This window comes from Halichoeres trimaculatus, unplaced genomic scaffold, assembly GCF_033239565.1.
Source record: "Halichoeres trimaculatus isolate MK-OKI-2021-1 unplaced genomic scaffold, fHalTri1.1 fHalTri1_scaffold_9, whole genome shotgun sequence".
Taxonomy (NCBI): Eukaryota; Metazoa; Chordata; class Actinopteri; order Labriformes; family Labridae; genus Halichoeres; species Halichoeres trimaculatus.
In genome coordinates, this window is record NW_027437188.1 from 3462822 (window position 1) to 3486496 (window position 23675).

A 23675-nucleotide genomic window follows, 5' to 3' on the forward strand; every position below is an offset into this window, starting at 1 on the left:
CGTGTTCACAAAACTTTTTCAATTGTGCGCCGATAGCACTCGGTTACCACCCATTTGGAAAACAGCAACGATTATTCCTGTGCCAAAATCGAGCAAACCAAAGGATCTCTATGACTTCAGACCTGTAGCTCTGACATCCTTGGTGATGAAAACATTTGAAAAAATCTTAAAGGATGAAGTCATCTCCTTAACTGAGGGCAAACTGGATCCGCTACCATCCCTACCAAGCTGGGAAAAGTGTGGATGATGCCAAGCTTTTTATCTTGGACAGAGTGTATAGGCACCTTGAAAAGCCAGGATTTCATGCCAGATTTTTATTTTCTGATTTTTCGTCAGCTTTTAATAAAATTCAGCCTCATATTTTAATTGAGAGACTTTCCTCTTATTTTAAATTGCCTGGTAAGATTTCATTGTTGCTTTCAGATTTTTTAACAAACAGAGTCCAGGGGGTTTTAGTGAATGGTCACATGTCCAAGCTTTGATATCAAACACCAGACCCCCTCAGGGCTGTGTCCTCTTGCCTCTGCTGTTTATCTTGTACACAGACAGCTGTAGGTCAAACTGGGAGAGCAGTAGGGATGGGTACCTTTCACATGTGAAACGATACTGCACCAATGCCCAGTACCTAGTAATTGGTATCGGTACTTAACGTTACCAATTTTCGGTACTTTTTTGTGGTAAAAAAATATAAATTTATTTAGAAATATATATATATATATATATATATATATATATATATATATATATATATATATATATATATATATATATATAAATATATATATATATATTTTTTTTAATTTAACATATATATATATAACCCTGCAACGCTTTGCTCATGTCCAGCAGGGGATATCACCTACTCTTCCTCTCCCTCACAGTCACAAAGATGCATTTACCTAACCGTGGTACCTTTTGATCTTACATGAATCAGTACCTGGTACTTTTGGCAGAATTCGGTCAGTACCTATAAGAGTACTAAATTCGGTACCCATCCCTAGAGAGCAGTTATCTGGTGAAATTCTCAGATGGTACTGCTCTACTGTCTCTTCCTCAGGGGTCTCAGACAGGCCATGGGGACGCTTTAACTGAGTTTGTTCAATGGTGTGACGACAATTTCCTTGACCTCAATGTCCAAACAACCAAAGAACTTGTCATCGACTTCAGGAGGTCTGGCCAGGGTTCTTCACCCAATGCGAGTGTGATTCATGGTAAGGACGTACAAATTGTGGACTCCTACAAGTATCGTGGAACTGTGTTTGACTCTGATCTGAAGTTCGCCAAAAACTAGGGCTGAACGATTTTGGAAAATAATCCAATTGCAATATTTTTAGACCAATATTGCGATTGCGATTCAGCATATGATTTTTTTTTTTTTTTTTTGGGGGGGGGGGGGGGGGGGGCATTTATCTTCTGCATTCTTCACTTAACACAAGTTTTAAGTCATTTTATAGGATAACTATCCAACAAAAGACACTGTTAGCATTTAAACATTCAAAAGCATTTGAAAGTCTTTTTTGCATTTCTTAATTGAAAAAGAAAAAGGAACACTGTGAGATTTTACTGACCTCCAGTTGTCAGTAAGAGTAACAAACCATACAGAAAAAAGTGATTAAGGGGTATGGCACTACGATCTACTGGATGGATCTTTGTAGCCCACAGGGGGGGGGGGTTTGCCAGAAAAAAACAGCTTTGTTACTTTTGCTGGTTTTAAGGGAGAACAACTACAAGTTACTATATTCCCCCCAGGTCTGTGTCCATGAAACTTTTTTTTTCCTAATTGCAGCCTTTGCGATTTGAAAATTGCATTCTATTACGTTGCGATGTCAGTTTAAAATTCAGCCCTACCGAAAACACAGAGTCGATAGTCAAACGGGTCAACAGAAGACTCACCTGAAGCTGAATTCTTTTAGTGTTTCTGAGGGCATCTTATCCTGCTTTTATAATTCCTTTATCAAAAGTCTTTTAACATGTTCTTTTATCTGCTGCTTCAATGGATTGTCTGTTAAGGACAGAAATAGTGTGAATCAGATCGTTAAAGTCTGCTCCAGGATCATTGGAGTCCAGCTGATGGACTCGAGCTCCCTCTGGAAGAGACGTGTGGTCCAGAAAGCCAGAGGAATAATTGGTCAGCCTGGCCACATCCTTGCATCAGACTTTTCTTTTATACCCTCTGGGAGGCGCTTTTATGCACCCCCAGGAAAAACAAACAGATACTCCCATTCATTCATCCCTTCAGCTATCAGGCTGCTAAATGCTGAGCACTAAACTGAACTCCCGGGGGTTAATGCTCACTTGGGAGTGTTACTGTGCATCTTGTCATTGTATTTATTATTTATTCATTGTATGTTCTACTGTGGCACTGACAGGTGAAGGTGGAAGTGAGGTTGAATGTGAATGTAATCATGGATGTTGACATTAGGCTGTGTATGCTTCCATTTGTTTGTTCTTTTTAAGATGATGTGTTCAACAAGGCAGGTATAACTGCAAACTGAATTGCCCTTCAGGGATTAATAAAGTTGTCTGAATCTCAATCTGAATCTGCATATGTAACCATGGCTGCATTGTTTACACACAAGATTTACCGTTAGCAGCCCATAGCATGTTGATGCTAACCAGTGCTTGAGCTGGTGTTCTCAACAAGCTGAGGAGATGGAGGCGAAGACGACAAGCTGATGCTGCAGTGTGAGCTACGAAGTGACGACATCGGCCTGTCTTTCCATCCATGGTTATGGGGAACGTAAGATCTATTTCCAATAAGATGGACAAGCTAGTCATGCTAACCCAGCACCAAAGGGAATACCATTGGGCAGAGTAGCATCATGCTGTTCACAGACATGGCTAATAGAGCTAACACCAGACACCAATTGCATTAGAAGGATTTCACCTGTTGTAAGTAGACAGGATACAGGGGAGTGCGACTGAACAGACTGGTGAAGAAGTCCAGCTCAGTCCTGAACCCTGTGGAGGTAGAGGCTGACTGGAGAATGATGGACAAGCTGTTGTCTCTGATGGAAATTTATTTTCTAGTTAACACTTATTATCCTGTTTATATATTCTTGAATGTTTTGCACTAGATACTTTCTTGTTTGGCTGCTGTGATTCTATTCTATTCTAATCTATTCTTTTGTATTCTATTCTATGTGAAACCGGGAGGGGGTGTATGCCCAGGCACCTGAGCACTTTGGCAGCAGATGTTTCTAGAGAGTATTGCATTTTATTGCCTGTATCTCTTCTCAGAATATGTATAAAAGTGTAAGAAAGTAAGCTGGACCTGCACAGTTGAAAGCTCAATGAGCACTTATTAAAGCACTCCTACATGAAGGATGTGTCTTATTATTGTGCCTCTCTTTGTGTCTGAAGCTTACTTTGTCAGTTAAATGCAGGCTGTCCCACAGGGACATGTGCTGCTGAATGACAAGCGGCTGGTACGCCTTCCTTTCCTGGAGAGCGGGCAGTTCAGGGAGAGGCTGAGCTGTAAACAAAAATAAAAAAATACAATTAAGGGTGGTTGCAGCTCGTTAGTCTATATTTTACTTAGTTTTCACTCTATTTATCCTATTTTTACTTGAGAGATAGGATAGGTAAACAAGTGCAAACATACCAAGAGAACCAAGAGAAAATTAAATATGCATCTTAACTGAGCTGTGCATACAGTTTTCCAATAAAGTACAAAGAAGCGCATGCATTATTAATTAGATGTGGTATCTAGATATGGAGGGATACCCAATTTCTGAAGTAGCGAAAGTTAAAAAAAAAAACTCAAGGCTCTATGAATACATAGAACTCTCTATCCAGTGTTGTGTACTGAAAAGCCCCCTAAACAAAGGTAGTTTTGATACCTCAGTACAATGTCAAACTGGGGGGAGCCATCCACCTCTTCACCAGCTTTCAGCCTCTGTGATGATTTACTCTTTGTAACAATAACGAATAGTTGCCCTTGCCCTCAGAACTGCTTTTAGAGGTGTTAAGCAATCAGAGGCAGCACAGTGCCTCTTGGGAATACTGGCAGTATTTTTTTTTCACACTGTGCAGCAACACCCAGATCACTTAGCTGCAGCTTTCATGATAAATGCCAGTATCTTTGGACTCTTGGTCTTAGTGAGGACTGAAGCAGCAGTGTGCTGGACCAACTGCAGCTGTCTGACTGATTTTTTAGGGAGACCTGTAAAGACACTGTCACAGTAATCAAGTCTACTAAAGATAAAAGCATGGACCAGTTTTACCAGGTCCTGCTGACATGTTAGTCCTTTAATCCTTGACACTTTCTTTAAGTGACAGTAGGCCGGCTTTGTAATTGTCTTAATGTGTTTGTTAAAATTTAGGTCTGCGTCCATGATCTCACCCAGGTTTCTGGCATGGTCATTGGTTTTTAGCTTTAACATCTGGAGCTTCTCACTGACTGTAAATCTCTGCTTTGGCTCCAAAAACAATGACCTCGGTTTGATCTTTGTTTAGATGGAGGAAATTTAGGTTCATCCACTCTTTGATTTGTTTGATACATTTACCCAGAGCCTGTATGCAGCTATGATTGCCTGGTGACATCATGATGTATAACTGCATCATGATGGTAATTGACTTTGTCGTTTTTTGTAATCCGTGTTATTGCAATGTACTTATTTATTTATTTATTTACGACGTATGTTGCTGACCTCTTGGCTAGCTCACCGTTACAAAGGAGATCTAATTCTCTTGAAAATAGAAGGGGCCCCAGGATGGAGCCTTGGGGGTCACCTACAGACTCTGTCCTACAGATAAGATTTAAACCAGTCGAGAATTTCAGTTTTTACAGAAAAAAAATCCTGCTCAACCGTCTCCTATTGTCCTCATATACATATGTGTCAGTGTCTGTATCTGCCTCGACCCCCTCCTCTGCCTGTACGTTCATGTTTTGGTCGTTTCTGGACCTTTCTTGGCAGAGTTATCTCAGTTAAATCAGCCAATTACAGCGCACCAAGTGTGCAAGTGACTTGGGGGGGTTGATTAGTGAGTTTAAGTAGCTATTCCGAGCAGCTACGATAGTGGACATAGCATGGAGGAAGAAAAACATAAACAAAGTGGAACCAAATGGCAAACAGATAAAGATTTTTACTAAACAAAGTTGAAGCTTGGTTTGATTTTCACTCGGTTTCTGGAACTTGGAGAGCAGCACGGGACAAAGTGCAACGCAAGGCTAACCAGGTATGTGTAAAAAACCTGTTATTAGCTTGTGCTAACATGTCAAGTCAGGTGGGAGTCTCTCCCACCTAGAAAGTTGATGCTACTGGTGGTTGCAGGGCTAATGAGTGTGTTTCTGTAGCTCCGGTTAGAGGCAGTGGGTGTGCGCTGTTTGAATGTTATTTACAAACAACAAACAAACAAAAAAAAAATTCCTCCAGACCCTACCTTTAAGTAAAAGAGCAATTTTGAGCTGTCAAACTATGCATTGCAGATGACAGATCTGCAGATTGCAGATCAGCCTCAGTCTTCGCCAAGCTGAACAAAAGCAACTCCACAGGTTAAAGGGCAGCTGACACAAAGTGAATGGTTTGAAAACCAAACAATAATAGAATATCAAAGTGATCTAATTAGAAATTAGGCCATGGGTTTGTGGTTGCTCAGTGGTAGACTGAGCCTCCTCAGACTCCCTCTCATATCCAGGCCACTGCTCATTGTTCAGCCGACTACAAAACATAAGGATGGATCACGCACACAAACCGCCTTACAAAATATTTCAATCACAACAAATTCTTGGCAAACTATAACTTCCTTATGGTGGATTCAGTGGCAGATTGCTGAAAGCGTTGCTGCCGGCTCAAGCAACAACACGTTTGAGACATCTGACCCCAACCACAAATCCTTATTTTACAAATAGGAAACTGAATGAGCAAAGGACATTAAATCCCTGCAGTATCTAAATTTCCCAGAGGGCGTTAATGAGGATCTCTGACTTGGTCAAAAATCTCACATGTTTTCAGAACACTCCCCCCCCCACACACACACAAACACTCATAAACTCATATCTAATGCATGCCTTACAGGGGGCAGGCTACAGGGAGAATGAAGTGAGAAAATGAAAAGAAAAGGACAGAAAGAGCCAGAAGACGAGGCGCCTGTCTCAACAACAACAACAAGCAATACTCACTGTGGTAGAGGCTGAATAAATTCCTCAGAAGATGGTACTTGGGGGTGTAATCCCCAGCCTCGGATAATGGAGCATCGTAATCTGAAAGATAATGTGCTATCAGAACAGCAGGCTGGGGAGTCAGAGTGAGGCAGGAATGCCTCTCACTGTTGCAGATGCTTTCACAGTGCTCCCCTATCAAAGATCTTGAGACAGCAGCTTGTTGGAATACATTTTGGGTTATCTTGACAGAAAATGGAGCCGTTTGAGGAAAAAAAAAAAAAGCTGAAGGGCACCCAGAGGAGTAAACACAGGTGTGATGACTGCTGGAGGTCAGAGGCTGCCTCCCCTACTGTGAAGCAGTTTTCAGAGTCCCCCTCTCCCTCAAAGAGGTCATGACAATGTTAAATCCCCCAGAGGAGACCATAAAACCCATTCTACCATCTTTCATTTACAGATCCAATGCATTTAATTGGGTGATAAATTCAGTGTGTGTGCACCACATACTGAAATAACTAAGAAGAAAAAGGCCAGAGGCTTAATTTCATAGTGTTAGCAGTTAACTCGTTTTTCATGTTTTCCAATATTTATAATTCATACATCGTAACCATTTACCTTAGCTGTGGGGATGGGAATCGAAAACCTGTTCCTGTTGAGGACCAATAAGAAATGGTTCAAGCCATCAACATTATTAGCCTTTACACTCACCAGCCACTTAATTAGGTACACCTGCCCAGCTGCACATTAACGCAACCAATCACATGGCTAGGTCCCAAGAGAATGGTCCCAAAAAGAGAAAATATTCAGTAAGCAGCAGTTCTGTTGGTCAAAATGCCTTGTTGATGCCAGAGGTCAGAGGAGAATGGCCAGACTGGTTGAAGCTCTTAGAAAGGCAACAGTAACTCAAATAACCACTGGTTATAACCAAGGTCTGCAGAAGAGCATCTCTGTCCAACCTCAAGGTTGGACGCACAACACGTCCTGGGTGCCGCTCCCGTCAGCTAAAAACAGGAAACTGAGGCTACAATTCACACAGGCTCACCAAAATTGGACTATAGAAGATTGAAAAATCTTGCCTGGTCTGATGAGTCTGGATTTCTGCTCCACATTGGGATGTAAGGGTCAGAATTTGGCGTCAACAACATGAAAGCATGGATCCGTCCTGTCTTCGGTTCAGGCTGCTGCTGCTGGTGGTGTAATGGTGTGTGGGTCCACAGCCTGCCTGAGTATTGTTGCTGACCATGCCCATCTCTTTATGACCATAGTGTACTCATCTTCTGATGGCAACTTCCAGCAGGATAACGCTCCATGTCATAAAGCTGGAATCATCTCAGACTGGTTTCTTCAACATGACAATGAGTTCCCTGTACTCAAATGTCCCCCACAGTCCCCAGATCTCAATCCAATAGAGCACCTTTGGGATGTGGTGGAACGGGAGATTCTCATCATGGATGTTCAGCCGACAAATCTGCAGCAACTGTGTGATGCTATCATGTCAATTTGGACCAAACTCTCTGAGGAATGTTTACAATACTTTGTTGAATCTATGCCACCAAGGATTAAGGCAGTTTTGAAGGCAACCCTGTACTAGCAAGGTGTACTTAATAAAGTGGCCAGTGAGTGTACGTTTAACGATTCCCTTGTCCATTCTTTACACCATGCCAGAGCTGCCTGACCTTATGTCGACTAGTCTGCCCCAGCTATCTTAGCATAGCAGATGGAAAACAGTTTCCCATGCCATCTCTGATTCACGATTTTCAGCTTGAAGTTTTACAGAAGAACAGATGAACACACAAAAAAATGTACATTACTCTCTTACAGGAGATTCCTATTCAACAAATTGAACAAGGTATAAATCCTATTATTAACCAAAAAAAGAAAAAACAAAATAGCACTATGGATGCCAATGAATATGAGAAATTGCATCAGAATAGAATTTCAACTTTCACCACAGATACATTTCACAGTTACTCTCTGTACATAATACTGAAAACTTTGATGTCAAAATACAAACAGACAAATGAAAGAAAAGTTGGGTTCAGAAAGCCTGTAGAGCTACTTTTGGTACAGAGAAAATTCACAATAGGAATTGATAAGGGAATCAAGAAGGATATTGATATCTATAAAATCTGATCAATGCCCATTCCTACTTAGCTACTTGTCATGTCCACCTTTTTCCAAAGCTGAATAGACAAACTTTAATTATCAAAGGTATGGAGATAAGATTCATACTTTATATCAAACAATTTCTGCCAAAGTATGTTTTTATAAATTTGAAATTTTTGAATTTGAAAAAAAGATGGATAAGCAGGACAAGAATAAATTATTTCCTAAGGTCTCATTTGTGAAAAAGAGGGTTGTGCCAAATCCTTGTAGCATGGTTGTTGTTGTTTTTTTCTTGCCCACCAGAAGTTGAAATCTTTTGCAAATGTCAAGGGTGATTTGAGAAACGTACCAAAGGGACTGAGACAACTGAACTGTAAAAGTTTTTTATAAAGTAAGAAAATCTTTCAGCCTCAGCATCCTAACTTCCTTGTAATTAAGGTTGAATCAAGCTGTTATAGCTGTTAAGTGTGTATATCAGGGTTGTCACTTCAATGTTTTTATTGGATTGATTAATTACACCACAAATGAATGTGTTTAAAAATGATCGCAAGATTAACTCATTGGCTGCCAGCTGTTTCCAGAGCATCATGAACAATCTTTTAAGGCCCAAATAATGTTGTTTTCTATGACTCTGTAGACACCAAAACTACCAAAAGAGAATGAACTCTCTTCTTTTTGTCTCTCTTCCTGTTTTTGATCCAAAACACAGACAAAACATACTTTTTGTTGATCCTGTTCATCTCAGGCGCTCCATCCTTTGATCCTCTCCATGATCTCTGTCGTTTTTTCTCTCTGAACTACCGCAACCATCCTCAGTTGGAGTGTGAGCTGCCTGAACTTTTCTGACTTGTAGCAGAAGTTTACGAACATGACACCCTGCCTTCCCCAGCTGAATAACATAATTTACTTCTGTTGACACAGTAAACGGCTGCAGTTGAACTGACGTCAGTGGCAGCAAACACGGCCATTTTAACATTGGCCAGTTTAAAAAAAAGTGGATTTACAAATCTTCTCTTCATATTTTTTTTTGATAAGTCATGCATAATAATTTTGTTAATTCCTAGAATTCATATATATACATATATATATATATATATATATATATATATATATATATATATATACATATATATATATATATATATATATATATATATATACATATATATATATATACATATATATATATATATATATATATATATATATATATATATATATATATATATATATATATATATATATATATATATATAGTTATCACACATACCATAACTGGTGACCATGGGTTTAGGAGCTGGTAGTCCGACAGCATATGCCCCATTCATGAAGCCAAAATTTGTCCCTCCATGGAACATGTAGAGGTTGATGGACATGTCCAGTTCAAGGATCTCTTTAACCACACGGGTCATCTCTGTGGGAAAAAAAAACAACAGAATAAATGAATTCTGTTTAATACATTCAAGTTTATGCTGCAGCTTAACCAAATTTGAAACTGGAGGACTCCAGTCGTGACGTCAAGAAGAGAGAATGAAATTCATTTTAACTTTAGCTGTAACAAGACAGAGCCACTGTTTCAATTATCCTACCACCCTCAGTTCCACTTCATTTGAGACACAGAAAGACCTCAGACCCATAGGCGCAAATCCCGGGGGGGACGCAGGGGTCATGTCCCCCCCTTCCATAAAGTTGTCCCCCCTAAAAAATCCAGTTGTAATTAATTTTCTAATAGTAAGGTTTTTTTTTTTCAATGGTGTAATACAAGTCATGCTACTTAAAACACAATGATTTACGAGTTTAACTATTGAAAGAAAACACACACACACCCCTCCCTGCGCGATCCTCGCAGTGGTTTGATCCAATCTATTTCTCCCTGCACGGATGCTGCAGCCGCGCACACACGCACACACAAATAAACGCATACAGACAGAGTGGAGGGTCGCGGTCAAGTAAGTAGCTTTCACTGAAAGACTTATCAATCATAACTTCACTTGTTAAACAGACACACAGAGAAAATGAAAAGCAAATGTCAACTCCTTTTTCCGAAGTCTGACAGTATGCTTAAAAAAAAAAAAAAAAAAAAGACGCTGATTAAGCCTCCATCCGATGTGGTGCGCAGACACAGACACAGACTACAGAGCGCCAAAGATCGTGATTAAGTGCATTAAAACACCGAACTATTTATAAGTTAATTATCACACCGTTTGCTGCTGGCTGGCAAACAGCCTCTCCTCTATGATGCAAAGAAGGCTGTGACAGATAAGACAGACAGGTGACATGCTGACATCCTCGTCCTCTCATTTATGACACAAATATTAAAACTATTTAAGATGCCTGTAGTGAGATAGAGGTATCTCTAGTGAGATTTATGAATTCATAGATGAAGCCATTATTTATTAAAGTCTTATGTTCTATTCTAGATTTATTGATTTAAAAATAAAGTAGTTATGACTTTGACTTAGATCTTGAATAGATCCAGTTTCTAATTCCATTCTGACTGTTAATTTTAACCCCTTATTGTCCTCCAATTAAAATCAACACTTTTTTCATTAATTTGTATATAAAATACTAATTATTGAGTTCATAGTGTTGTGGACGTGTTGCTTCCACATTCATGCCAAACCATTTTTTCATGAACTAAAGGAAAATTAAATCTCGGCTGATTATCCATAGTTGGGACTAGTCACTGTTTAATATCACAATATAAAACAACACAGCAAAAATTATAGCATTTATTTTTGTATGTCCCCCCCTAAGAATCAGTTTCTGAAATTTTACTGTTTATTGTCCCCCCCAACAATGAAACGGGATTTTCGCCCCTGCTCAGACCCACATCCTATTACAGGTTGCTATAATTCATTACATGGTAATGCTCACACACATAAAAATTACCTCCCCCCTCCACATATTAGTTGCCTACATTTAGCTGGGAACATGCCAGGGTAAGTAGTTAAGTATTCAAATTAGACTTCAGTGGTGAAATTGACTGACTTTAATGATTTGAATCAAGGGCATGAGCCCCAGTGAATAACAATGGACCAGGGAGAGTGACAGAAGCACACTGGTTGCTTTCGTGGTGGTGCCACCAACACTGAGTGTGTGGCCACTAGCTGTGACCAACTGCCTGGCCTGTTACAGTCTGCAGAGCACTGAACTGTCAAGAACATGAATCCCCTCAGAATATTCCAGCGCTCATTTCACAGCTGACACTTTTTGAGGGTCTGTTTTTCCTTTTCACTCTCTGGCTGAGAGTAAATTCTATAAGAAAGTCTTTTTATCCTGTCAGACTGATGAGGATGACTGTTGGGAACGTCAGAGAGTATAAAGGAAGCTTGAGGCTCTGTAGTGTTTGTTTGATATGAGAAGTTTCCAGAGGACACTCATGGTGGCTACAGTAGGAGGTGTGACTCCTCTGTATGTTCGGATACACAATGGGTACAGCAGGTGGGCTAAGCTTTATGGTTAACATGACTAGCATACTATTGGAATAGAATAGAATAGAATAGAATAGAATAGAATAGAATAGAATAGAATAGAATAGAAAAGAATAGAACTTTATTGTCATTGTAACAAGTACAACAAAATTGAAGTCACAGCAGCAATCAAGAAAACAAAAGAAAGAAAGTGTATAGAAAGTGCAAAAAGGCCCATAAGAAAATAGATGCTGACAGCTTGTCTATCATTCTCCAGTTCAGCCAGCCTCCACCTCTACAGGGTCCAGGACTGAGCAGTCAGTCATGCTCCATCTCTGTCTCCTGGATCCTGTCTTCCAGTGTGGTGTTGGTGTCTGATGTTAGCTCCGTTCTCCATGTCTGTGAATAGCATGATGCTACTCTGCCTTCTGGTATTCCCTCTGCTGCTGGGTTAGCACAGCTAGCTTGTCCATCTTGTTGGAGATACATCTTACGTTCCCAACAACAATAGATGGAAGGACAGGTCCATGTCGTCACTTCTTAGCTCACACCTGAGAACCAGCAATTTGTCTTCACCTCCTTCTCCTCACCTTGTGGAAAGACATCAGGCCTTGCACTAGTTAGCATTGACATGCTACAGGCTGCTAACAGCTGAGTTCACATGTAAACAATGCAGCCATGGTTACATGTAGGATCTCCAGACAAACACAGGAGAAAAAGAAGTAAAATATCGCTGAAGCCACAAAAAGTTTGGTGTCCATGACCAAAAAATGAGCCAAACAAAGTAATGATCCACTCCAAATACAAAGATGACGAAAAAGAGACGAAAAAATACAAGAAACAGACAAAGAAGAGAGAGCTGCTGCAAAAGGTAGCCATAGCCAACAGGACAGCGCCTGGCAACTATTAAGTACATATAGGGAAGCAGCTGGCACATTTAAATTATTGCACCTTAGGCGCATATGAAAAGCATTGAAAAGTGATCATGTTTAAATGTCTTGCAATAAGTATGTATGTATGAATGTATGTGTCTGTGAGCAGCTATGCAGCTGGAATTAATCTTAGATGGAAACTCAGCATTTTGAAGCAGCCACAGGTAAAAACTGTATTACTTCAATTTTTCCACAACACTTCAAACTGAAGCTTTAATTTTACAGCTACTGTTTTTAGATTACGAGTCTGGGTATCAAACATTTAGCAAAGAATCCCCTTTAAAGAGGCTGTGGGGGGAATCTGTTTTAATTAGACTGTAGCGCCACCTTTTGGCCTCTCATTCACACTGTCATGAAATTGTTTTTGTTTTGGAAGTGAATCCTGGTCTTTTCTTCTGCTCTTCTGTCCTTTTTCTGTCTAACAGTTAGGCTCCAGTGTCCACCATCACTACAAAATTAATTGAGAAATTGTTTTCAGCAGAGAAAACCACGGATCTAACTTCTCACTAATGAATTTTGTCAGCCGGCGTGGTGTTGTCATAGAAACTTTGACGTGCCGAAAATCCATCAGGTCCAGCTCAACTCGATCGGGAAGCTGAGGAAAAACATTTAGGAATAACCTTTATTGGCGCTATAATCTAATTTTAAAGTGTGGATTACAAACAGAAATGTATATTGATGGGAGAATTTTTCAAGATCACAAAGAAACTTCTCACAGCCCCTTTAACATTATGAAATAGATAACTTTCCTTTGATCTAAAATTATGTTCCTTTTTATTCAAGGCGCCGTGATGATGATGATCTGCATGCTACTGTTAGCAGGGATATCTTTGGCTATCATCAGTAGTGTTTTCCAGAATACAGGGTGCATCCAAATAGTCCTTTTTTGATAAGGAACCTTCATAACTGAAGAAATGACCCGGAAGCATTTAAGCGTTGGCCATGATAAGTGCTGTTCGAATTCTCCAAAAGTTAAGGAAAGGAGGGTCGTTGCTTCCTTTAATCTCTCCTTTAGCTAAGGAAACACCGGACCATCCTTTTTAAAAGGAAAGGAGAAGAAAACACCCCATGATGCCTTGCGGCACGTGACGTGTATACGACAAAAGTTTACGGAAACTTACGATGGAGAAGAGATGGAAATTATGTGAGTACTGTTGCATTTCTAACATTTACCATCATGTGTCTGCCTGAATGTGTTTATTGTGTTCACGATGTATGAACGTCAAAAAGATTTATAACCCATACGTTTGGTTGCAATTCTAAACTAAAACAATAAATCACTAGTGATAGAAGTAATAACGTTTATTAAAATATATAAAAGAAGGACAAATGAGGACTTTTACAACGCTCCAAGTATAATAAATTCAAACAATGTTCATAATGGTATATGTGAATGAAACAGAGGGTATAGTGTTTCTGACAGTCTGCTGTATTATCCAAGACAGTCCTCTTGTGTTATCAGGCTTCAGATTGTTAACATTTATAGATGCTCTCACAAACCTCACAGCTGTGAGCAGGAAACACACACTGTATGACCAAAGACAAAACACCATCACAGGTAAATCCTCTGATCATGGATTGTTAATGTTAACCGGTGAAGACACGAAACGACCCTGTGAGATAAGGCAGAGGACAAATGTGCTTCTTATAGTTCATTTCGGGAAACATTGTAGTGAAAGTGCAGTCGTATTCCTCTTTGGCCGCAGTTCTTCTTTCCTCTCATCTTTTCCCCTCATTTTCTTGACCCTGTGAGGTTTTTAATCGGGGTTAAGGTAAAGCGGATAGGAAAGGACTTAGGAAGGACTATTCGGATCCACCCACAGACTCCATTTCCCATGAGCACTATATCCCACTGCTGTAAGGATGGAAGCAAAAAATGGAGAGCAGATCTTCTACTATTCTTTGTTAGGGACAACTTATAACAGGACGCAAAGCAAGTAGGTAATGTATTTATTCATAGCTACAGAGCACTGTTATATAAAACATCACAAAAAGAAAACATTGAAGTACTTTAGTGTACAACCCCAGACTATAAGCAATACTCACAGCCTGAGCCCTAAGCTGTGTCCCTGACCTGTCACTTTGTCCTTATTATGTCTTACTAGTAGCCACCAGCAAGTAAGTCTAATAGGTTGACTACTTCAATATTTGCACCAGAAACATTTCTTTTACCTCTCTGATTTTTTTCTGATAACTGCATTTGATTGACTTAGAACCACAATTTTCCCAGTACTTTCTCTGAATTCTTGGGTAAGCTGGTGAATTCATTTACTCTTGGAGTCAGAGATCACCAGATCCAGAAAAAACACCCGTCAGAGGTCTCTAACTGCAACAACAACTTTGCAACTGACTTTATGCTCTTTAAAACACTGCATCTGTCATAAACATGCACAACTACCAAGCACCAGATCCAAAAGTATACTGTAGCCAAACACAGTTTTTAACATCTACTAAGTGTCTGTCCACAACTTAAGCGGCTGCTCACTTCTGGCTTGCCATGATACTTTTAATCTGTACTATGCCATGACTGAAATAAGAAGCCAGTTTATGCATCAGAGTGCAAACAAAGACCAGAGAGAAGACGACTGCTAATGAGAAACTGTGAATAAAAAAGGGTCATTGTGTTCAGCACATTAGCTTGGTCTTTACAAACAGAATGATTTCTGTAAGACAGTTTATGTGCTGCCAGCACCTTAGAAGATACTGCAAAGAAGAACGTTTTATGGGCAAGTAAACAATGACGCTGCCTGCTCCAACCAATCAATGTCATTAAATAAAGCCAAAAGCAATACAGCCCTTGTGTGTGTTATGTGTGTATGTATGTATAAAAACACTTCCTTAACAAGGAAGTGGGAGTAAGAGTAACAAACCCCTTCATCAGTGCTGGGTGGAATCACTCAGAATCAGTGGAGCACATCGACACGGGGGAGTGTTTGAAAATCAGGCCTCTGAACATCAAATAGATGGCCCAGAGACAAAGGTAAGATAAAAAGACACACACTCTGGGTTTGAACACTTTTCTCATGTCCTTCCACACAGAGAAAGCTCATCAATCTCTGATCAAGTTTAAGAAGAAGGAAGGGATGACCATATTCTTCTCTTTGCATCCTAACAGCACAGAGTGGGCTCTGTGGGGGAACCAGAGAGTATAACTGTCTGAAAGTCTGGAGAATTTATTTCATCCAACCCCCAGAGCTGCAGCTCCTTCAGCACAGAGACCATTTAATTGAAAAAGTTTCTTTAAGCCTTTCTTCACCTACAGCAGTGAGACTCTGTCTCACTCACATGATGGGTCGTATCGCCTTCAGAGATTCTGCACTGGCTCACAGCACAAAACCCGTCTTACCCAATGGTCTCAAATTGGTCAGTCTTATCAATCTGCGTACAGTGAGAGACAGTTTTTTCACCTGTGAGTTATTCAGCACAAGTCCTGTCTTACCCTCACGTCAACACCTGACGTTCTCTGATCAGAGATACCGTAGATCTCTCCAAAGAGAACCTGTCAACCTGTCTGCGGTCCGTCTTACCTTCAGCTGAGTAAACATGATGATGTTCTCCCCAAAGATCAAACCAGCCTGTCCAGTACTCCATCACCATCTTTGGCTTCTGGGGCTGGTAGAAGAAAAAAAATACAGCATGATGTTAGAACAGTTTGGAAAAGAAATGCACACTTCAGCTAAAAAAAAATCTGAATACAGTCTCTGATTCTTTGAATAACCTGTTTTTCTGACCACTATCAACACCTATATGTAAATGTAAATGTATATGTATATGCATATATATAATATGTATTAAGTTTATAGGTATTGTGAATGTCCTTGGGATTAATCCCCTTTTCTGCAGACATTTGATAACACCACAACGCCAAATTTATCCATATTCATAAAATGTCTCTGTTTCTACTTTTCAGAGCCCTTAAACACTACATCAGCATCAGTCAATCTGAAAATAAACTATGTAAAATAAACTGTAAGTGTCAGAAAATGTTGGATGTAATGCATGATGAGTTTCATCACTATAGCATCCATCAACTCCTTCCTAGTCAGGCTTAGGGATGGGTACCTTTAACATTTGAAACGATACGGTACCGATGCTCGGTACCTGGCAAAGTGCAATAACTAAAATGAGCCAGCTACTTCCATATATGTACTTAATAGTAAGCTAGTCATGCTAACCATATAGCTTGTTCCACCTACTGTACCCATTTTGTATTCTTAACATACAGAGGAGCCTCTGCATTAGCTCCGTTAGCCTTGACTGTGAGTACCATGATGCTAATCTGCCCTCTGGTATTCCCTCTGTTGCTGGTCTAGCATGGCTAGCTCGTCCACCTTATTGGAGATAGATCTTACGAAGGACAGATCGATGTCGTCACTTCTTAGATCACACCTGAGAACCAGCACGTTGTCCTCACCCCCTTCTCCTCACCTCGTGGGAAAACATCAGGCCTTGCACCAGTTAGCATAGACATGCTACAGGCTGCTAACAGCTGATTTCCCATGTAAACAGTGTCCCCACAGGGGCAAAAAAAGTAAAAAAAAAAAAATCACTGAAGAGATAACCAGTTCGGTGTCCATCAACAAATGAGCCATACAAAGTAATGATCCACTTTTGATGCAAAGATCAAAAAAATTACAAGAAACATACAAGAAAGACAGAGCTGCTACAACAGGCAGCCACAAAAGGGCAGCAGCTGGAAAGAAGAAAGGAAGGGAGGAAGTAAGGAAGAAAGGAAGGTAGGTATTTCTTCTTTCTTGTAGTATTCTGTTTCAAAGCTAAGAAGCTTGATGCTAGATAAAATCAGAAAAAAATAGTAATGACTTCAAACTCTGTATAGAAATAAAACAAACCACAAAGACTCAACAATTTAGACAGTTGAATACTAACTTACTTGTATCTCATCCAGATATTGGACATTAGCAACGTTCAGTTTCTGGAAATTAAGGGTTTGCAGGGCTTTGGGGACAAAAAAAGAATTTAAAAAATCATTGACGAACCAACATTTCTAACATCAAAGTTATAATATACAGCAATAATGTTCACTTGTCCATCCTCTCATCTCTCTGAAATGTTGCTGTTAATACACTGTCAGTTAACTCTTCTTTTGAATCACAAAGATCAGAATTGGATTTAGCCCTCCAGGAAAATTACTACTTTTGAAAAGGGAGGTATAGACGCAAATCATGGAAAGAAAAGGTGTAAATGTATATAATCACAGTTTTCCTTAACAGTGGTTTAAATTACAAGTATACAATGTGAAGTAAAGGTCTTAATATTTAAAACTTCCAGTGGAGAACAACCTTTTTATGGTATTTAACAGACTGTGGTTTATTGTTACTTCATTCTATCAAATGGCATGTTTAATGTGATGGAAAATGAGGGTTTTATTTTGTGGCACCAAACAGTTTTGAAAATACTGTTGACAATAAAAATTTGAATGACACAGATTAGTTTGTGTGCAGGTTTTTTTGCTGCCTGACACCAGGCTGGGCTTGGATCGGACCTCGGATAGTTGTGTGAAACCACAATACACAAAAAAACCCTGTGTGTTGGTTAGTTTGTTTGCGTGTGTGTGTGTTTCCGGTGTGTGTGTGTGTGTGTGTGTGTGTGTGTGTGTGTGTGTGTGTGTGTGTGTGTGTGTGTGTGTGTGAGAGAGTGAGTGTACAGTCTTGTTTGTCCTTGTGCCTATCTGACAATACCTCCTTTCACTCCTCCATGCGTGAGTCCTTCCCTGTCGTCTGAAGTCAGCAGCAGCTCTGTGATGCCCCTCGACAACAAGGCCTGGAAAGGAGGAGGGTTACAGACACAACCTCAAAAAATACAGGGTGTTGCTTCTGAAAAATGACTGTTGACTTTTCTTTGAAAGACAGAAAAGTAAGTGACTGAGCAAGTGAAGGCAGCAGGGAGAACAAAGTACATAAATTCAAATTTGTCTCAAAGTTTCTGGTGATTCATGAGATAATTGCAAAACATTTCTTACCTCTTTCATGAAAGACATGAATCCTTCATCCTTTGCATAGGAGCCATATTCATTCTCCACTTGAAAGGCAATTATTGGGCCACCCTTGGAGTACTGCACAGTGATCAGCCAGTGAACAAAGGACAGGTATCAGTGTCTGACGTCAGCTCTTGATCATTCCTGTACTCAATAAAGGTGAGTTTTAAAAACACTGTAAAATGGAATTAAGACTTTGCTCAGGAATAAACTTACATAAAGGAAGTACAGCTTAAAGAAAATGTCTTATCAAATTTCAGAATATTGGTATATTGTACTGCCAACAATTCAATTCATTATTACATATTGTCGTGCTACAGATCCTATGGACAGGTACATAATATTTTTCTGTCCTTAAAGTCAAAACAAAAGAGGAAAAAAACAAAAAGAAATAAAAGAGTATGCTTGCATTTTTGCAAGAATTTTTGCAGAATGTCCTTAAATGGGTGAATTTTTTTCCATCAGTTCTTGTGACAAAAAACATGGCAATTTCTGTATCCATGAAATACAACATAAATTGTTTACAATTTTTTGTTTTTTGGGGGAGATTTCAATGTTGATCATTTTTGGCCTAAAGCTGAAAAATAAAATGCCATGTCTCAAATTTTTCATTTTAAGTTTGAGTGGATCACTTAGAAAACCTGTTTATCTCTCATTGTAGTTCAGCACATTCACCAACTCTTCTCTCCCAAGTCTGCCTCTTCCCTCTTCATACGCTTTGATTCCTCTCCACGAGCTGAGCCAGCAGCTGGCTCTGCTCTGTGTCAAGTCGAGCTTTCTAGTTCTTTTTTTAATCCATATCATTTGTCGTTTTGGTCATTTTGCCAAATCAAACCACTTTTTATAAGGGCACCAGCAATCACAGGGACTGCTGACAGCTGAGTCTGCTTCCACCATCAAAATCAAACACATTGAGTGGTAAAATTATAGTAAACAGAACAATGAGTAAATCAATATCATATGTGAAAGAGGTACGTTCCAACATTTTTAAGCTGGGTGCAGATTAAATCTTATTTTGCTTCATGAGTTTCATCATCATGATGTAAAAATAATGTCACAATTACACATTTCTTGAGACAGTCTAAGTTATTTGACCGGTTGATTTTACTGTCCATTCATTACTGTCCTAGCAGACTGCGTCATACCTAGCATCAGGGTTAACCACACCTCCTCACTAAGATCAAAGTTTTCTGCAGTCTGTGACGGTTTGGGTGCCATGTTATCAGCCAGGGTTGGTTGACGGTGGTTTTATGAAGTACAAAGTGAGCACACAGCAATCTGAAAAGAACATTCCTGAGCTCTTCATGCTTCCATCTGCTGACAGGCTTCATGAGAAGCCAAGTTCCTCTTCCAGTAGGACTTAGCACCTGCCCACAGTGCCAAAACTACCCAAAATCATATCACTGTGCATGATACTGCACTGCTTGATTAAGCCAGCTGATTCACCTGACCTGAGCCCCGCAAAGAATGTGCGGGTTATCGTCAAGAGGAAAACAAGAAACACCCAACCCAAGAAGAATGGACCAGTTTAAGGTCGGTATCAGAGCAACTTGGGCTTCAGTCACACAGAGCCACAGGATATCAGCCTCTCTGCCATTCCCACTGATGAGTGATGAAGTAATTCAAGGTAAAGGGATCTGAACTGCGTACTGATTATAAAAAAATAACAATACTTGATCTTTGAAACCCGTTATCTTGAACTATGAGCATATTTCTTAATTTTCACGAGTCATAATAAATCAAAATCAAAGAAAAAAAAATCAAAAATGTTCTCTGTAATAAATACTAAATGTGTTCAAACTTACCATTTTGAATGGATCTATAAAGTAAAATTGGTTTTTCACTGTATTCTATTGTTGAAGGTTAACTTTAAAAAAAAAAAAAAAAAAAAACAATCTCAAAAAAATAAATAAAACTTATAACTGCAATTTTCTATGATGCTTCAGTTGCACGTACCTGATGGGGAACAACTTTCTTCAAAAGCATATCAAAGAAGGAGTTGACTGCCTGAGTATATCCTGGGTAGGTTGTTCTTAGTTTCATGTTTGGATCCCGCAGCAGCCAACTAAAAGGAAGACGACAAAACTGAAGGTAATCATACCAACCTTAGCACTTTCAAGTCATGTGTGAAAGATTGACTCCTGCTTACTGCAGCGCCTTGAAGACACTTTAATTTGATGACACTAAACTTCCCTAAACTTTGAATCAACATGCTTTGACAATAAATTAAGACACATTTTCTTTTTAATTTTCAGTAGTTTCTTCTGTAAGATTCACCCATCAACTGTCTTAATCTATTCTGCTTAAAGGTAGAGTCTGCTGGATTTTCCCCAAAAAAGAGACATTTACAGGAATAATCCACCTAAATGTGACCTTTGATAAAACCTTTGGGCCTCTATATGGGCGTGTTCTGCTGCTGGCACTGAGCCAAGAAGGAGGAGCCCAGTTTGAATGTTGTATCTATCTATCTATCTATCTATCTTTATTTTGAGTAATATTTGTGATTCACATGATAATTATTGTGTTCATTTAGACTTTGTCTGCACTGAGGTTGTCAAAAGAGGTTTATTAGTATGAACCTAAGTCATCACACCACACCTACTGGATAGTTTATACACCTGTTTGGAGGTAAAGAAAATAAAGGTGTCAAAAAAAGACAGAAAGAAACCTTTTTGTTCCTTGTTTCATTCAAGTATTGTGGATATACCACAGGAAATGTATCAATGTAAAAGGGATTGTGTGTAACTTTAAAATGAAAATAATTTTTTTGTTTTCGAAAGCTGTTTCAGTTTTTTCTTTAAAGGGCCCGGTGGAGAATCAGTTTTAGTGATATTGTTGCTTACGCTATTGAGCAAAACATGGCAGATCCAAAATAACAACAAATAATCGAAATTACAAAACCCTGCATTACTTCCATGGGTCGAATGGATTTAGCCTGCAGCTGAGATTTTGCTAACAAACAGATTACCTGACTGAACAAACCATTTCCAAGCCAATTTGGGGGATTAGTTTTGCAACCCACTGGCTATTCTTAAAATATGCATGACTATATTGCGATGGCTGTATAGCACACACACATAAAAAGGTAAAAACTGGCTGTGGCTCTAATTCTTACCTGGGCAGACCTCCGAGATCCCACTCTGCACAGATGTATGGTCCTGGACGCAGAATCACCCACAAGCCCAGGCGGGCTGCCAGGTGGAGGTAGGCTCTAGGAGAGTGATTCAAACATTAATCAAATGAGTCCATAGGTTTCAATGTAAAATGTATCCTACTGTCATTATAATGTGGAGAGTTACTACCGTTACGGAATCAAATGTATCCAGTATTCAAACCCAGTGGACTGTCAATTACTCTGAAAAATCTTCACTCATTTTGTTTTATACAGATAGAAACTGCATTTCCTTTAAAAAAAAAGCCATCTATGCAACATCCCTGCTGGGTCAAGGCCATCATAATCCATAAGTCAAGAATTATTATTGATACTACTCAAGGGAACAAATAATTAATCAAAAGCATTCCTTGTGGATACACAACACCTCCTGAACTGTATCACATGAGTCAACACTGGAAAACTAAGCCCTTCTGAAATGCAACAGCACCATCTGCAGGGGATCAGAGTGCATAGTTTCATGTAAGTCTTTTCTTCATTGTTCCTTACTCTAAATCCAGCTCATCTTCAAAGTTGAACACCCCTCGCTCAGGCTCATGAAGATTCCAGGGCACATACCTTAATAACAGAGAGATTATATTTAAGCACTGGATTTTCAATATCTCTGTGAATAGCATTGAGCTTAAGGGGTCAATTACATTTTTTGTATGTGTGAAGAAAATACAAAGGAAAGAAAAAAAAAGTTGTCTAACAAGAACTTTATACAACATAAGAGGATTAAAACGACTGGAGAAAAAAATTAAGGTAAAAAAAAATACCTTTTTTTCCCTCAAAATTCTGACTTTAATCTCAGAATGATAGTAAGAAAAACAATATTTGACCTAATTTTTTTCTTAAAAAAAAAAAAAGAAATAACTGAAAATAAAGTTAAGGCCCCAAATTGTTAATTACTATTATTATTACTGTTTATTTGATAGAAATCAAAATTCTTTTAATCTCTAAATACTAATCATAAGAAAAACTTTGACCTAATTTTTTTTCTGGAAAAAAAGTTTTAAAAAAGTTAAAAAAAAAAAAAAAAAAAGAAGTTAAGGTCCAGTATTGATTTAATTATTATTATTCTGAGATTCAAATTAGATTTCAAAACAACAGTCCGAATCCTGACTCTAGTTTTTTAATCTCAGAATAATAATTTATCTGTGTTTGATCTCCTCCACCAAAAGAGTTTGCACTGTTTGTTCTAAACTAAAGCTTGAAGGTGCAGTGAACATAACCAGGCGTGAGCTCCAACAGAAGCTTACGTTGTGAGAGTGTTGAGGCCACAGGCTTTCAGCTTCAGCAGACGATCCTCCCAGTAGGGTCTGGGCACTCTGAAGTAATGGATGGAGCCACCAAGGATACGTAAGGGTTTTCCCTCCAGAGTGAAGTGAGATGAGTCTGCTCTCAGGCCCTCCACACGGGACATTCTTCTCAATTCAGGGCAACTCCTGGAGAATAATATACAATTTTTTAAAAAGAATGAATGTGATGCAGTGGAAAGTGACTTATTTTATGTCACCTTTTAAGTTCAGTTATAGGTGACTACAGTCTGATTTTATTGGTAAGAACTGCAACAGTGTTTTCCTGCAATTCCTCACACTGGTTCAACAGCAAGACACTCACTCATTTCATAGTATAGCCAAGACTTGAACCATGGTCTGACACACCTCGAACCGGAAAGTGGGAATAGATAGTGATATCATGCTACGTGTCAGGTCCAATGTCAACAAGCTATCCGGTGAAATGTCATAGTTAACTAGTGGACCTCGCTGAAAAAACTCGGTTTCAATAACAAGTAAAAATCTTTTCAGCAAACCGCAGGGGCTTTCTGAACACTGCACTCTGATAGTCTGAGTCTATGGGCGGGATCTCTGTTCAGTCCACAGCACAGACTGTATGCACAGACATGGAGCATAACGTGCTGCACGCATGACATCAGTCGACGACTAGTTACGTGTTACAGAAGTTTTCTTCA

General features: G+C 39.2%; 1 protein-coding gene across 2 annotated transcripts in view; it reads right to left on the minus strand.

Annotated features, from left to right (window-relative positions):
- The window catches only part of LOC141797807 (beta-galactosidase-1-like protein 2), a 41558-nt gene that overhangs the window by 17612 nt on the left and 271 nt on the right, over positions 1 to 23675 (minus strand). For both annotated transcript variants that reach the window (XR_012599108.1, XM_074679492.1), the window contains exons 2-12: positions 22963 to 23148; positions 22211 to 22279; positions 21665 to 21760; positions 20506 to 20614; positions 18535 to 18627; positions 18254 to 18335; positions 17446 to 17510; positions 16082 to 16166; positions 9480 to 9623; positions 6125 to 6205; positions 3369 to 3475 (exon numbers count right to left, since the gene is read on the minus strand). Coding sequence is in view for 1 of the 2 variants with exons in the window: in XM_074679492.1 (XP_074535593.1) it covers positions 3369 to 3475; positions 6125 to 6205; positions 9480 to 9623; positions 16082 to 16166; positions 17446 to 17510; positions 18254 to 18335; positions 18535 to 18627; positions 20506 to 20614; positions 21665 to 21760; positions 22211 to 22279; positions 22963 to 23126 (1095 nt within the window). In the remaining variant the exon portion in view is untranslated. The remainder of the gene's footprint in view (positions 1 to 3368; positions 3476 to 6124; positions 6206 to 9479; positions 9624 to 16081; positions 16167 to 17445; positions 17511 to 18253; positions 18336 to 18534; positions 18628 to 20505; positions 20615 to 21664; positions 21761 to 22210; positions 22280 to 22962; positions 23149 to 23675) is intronic.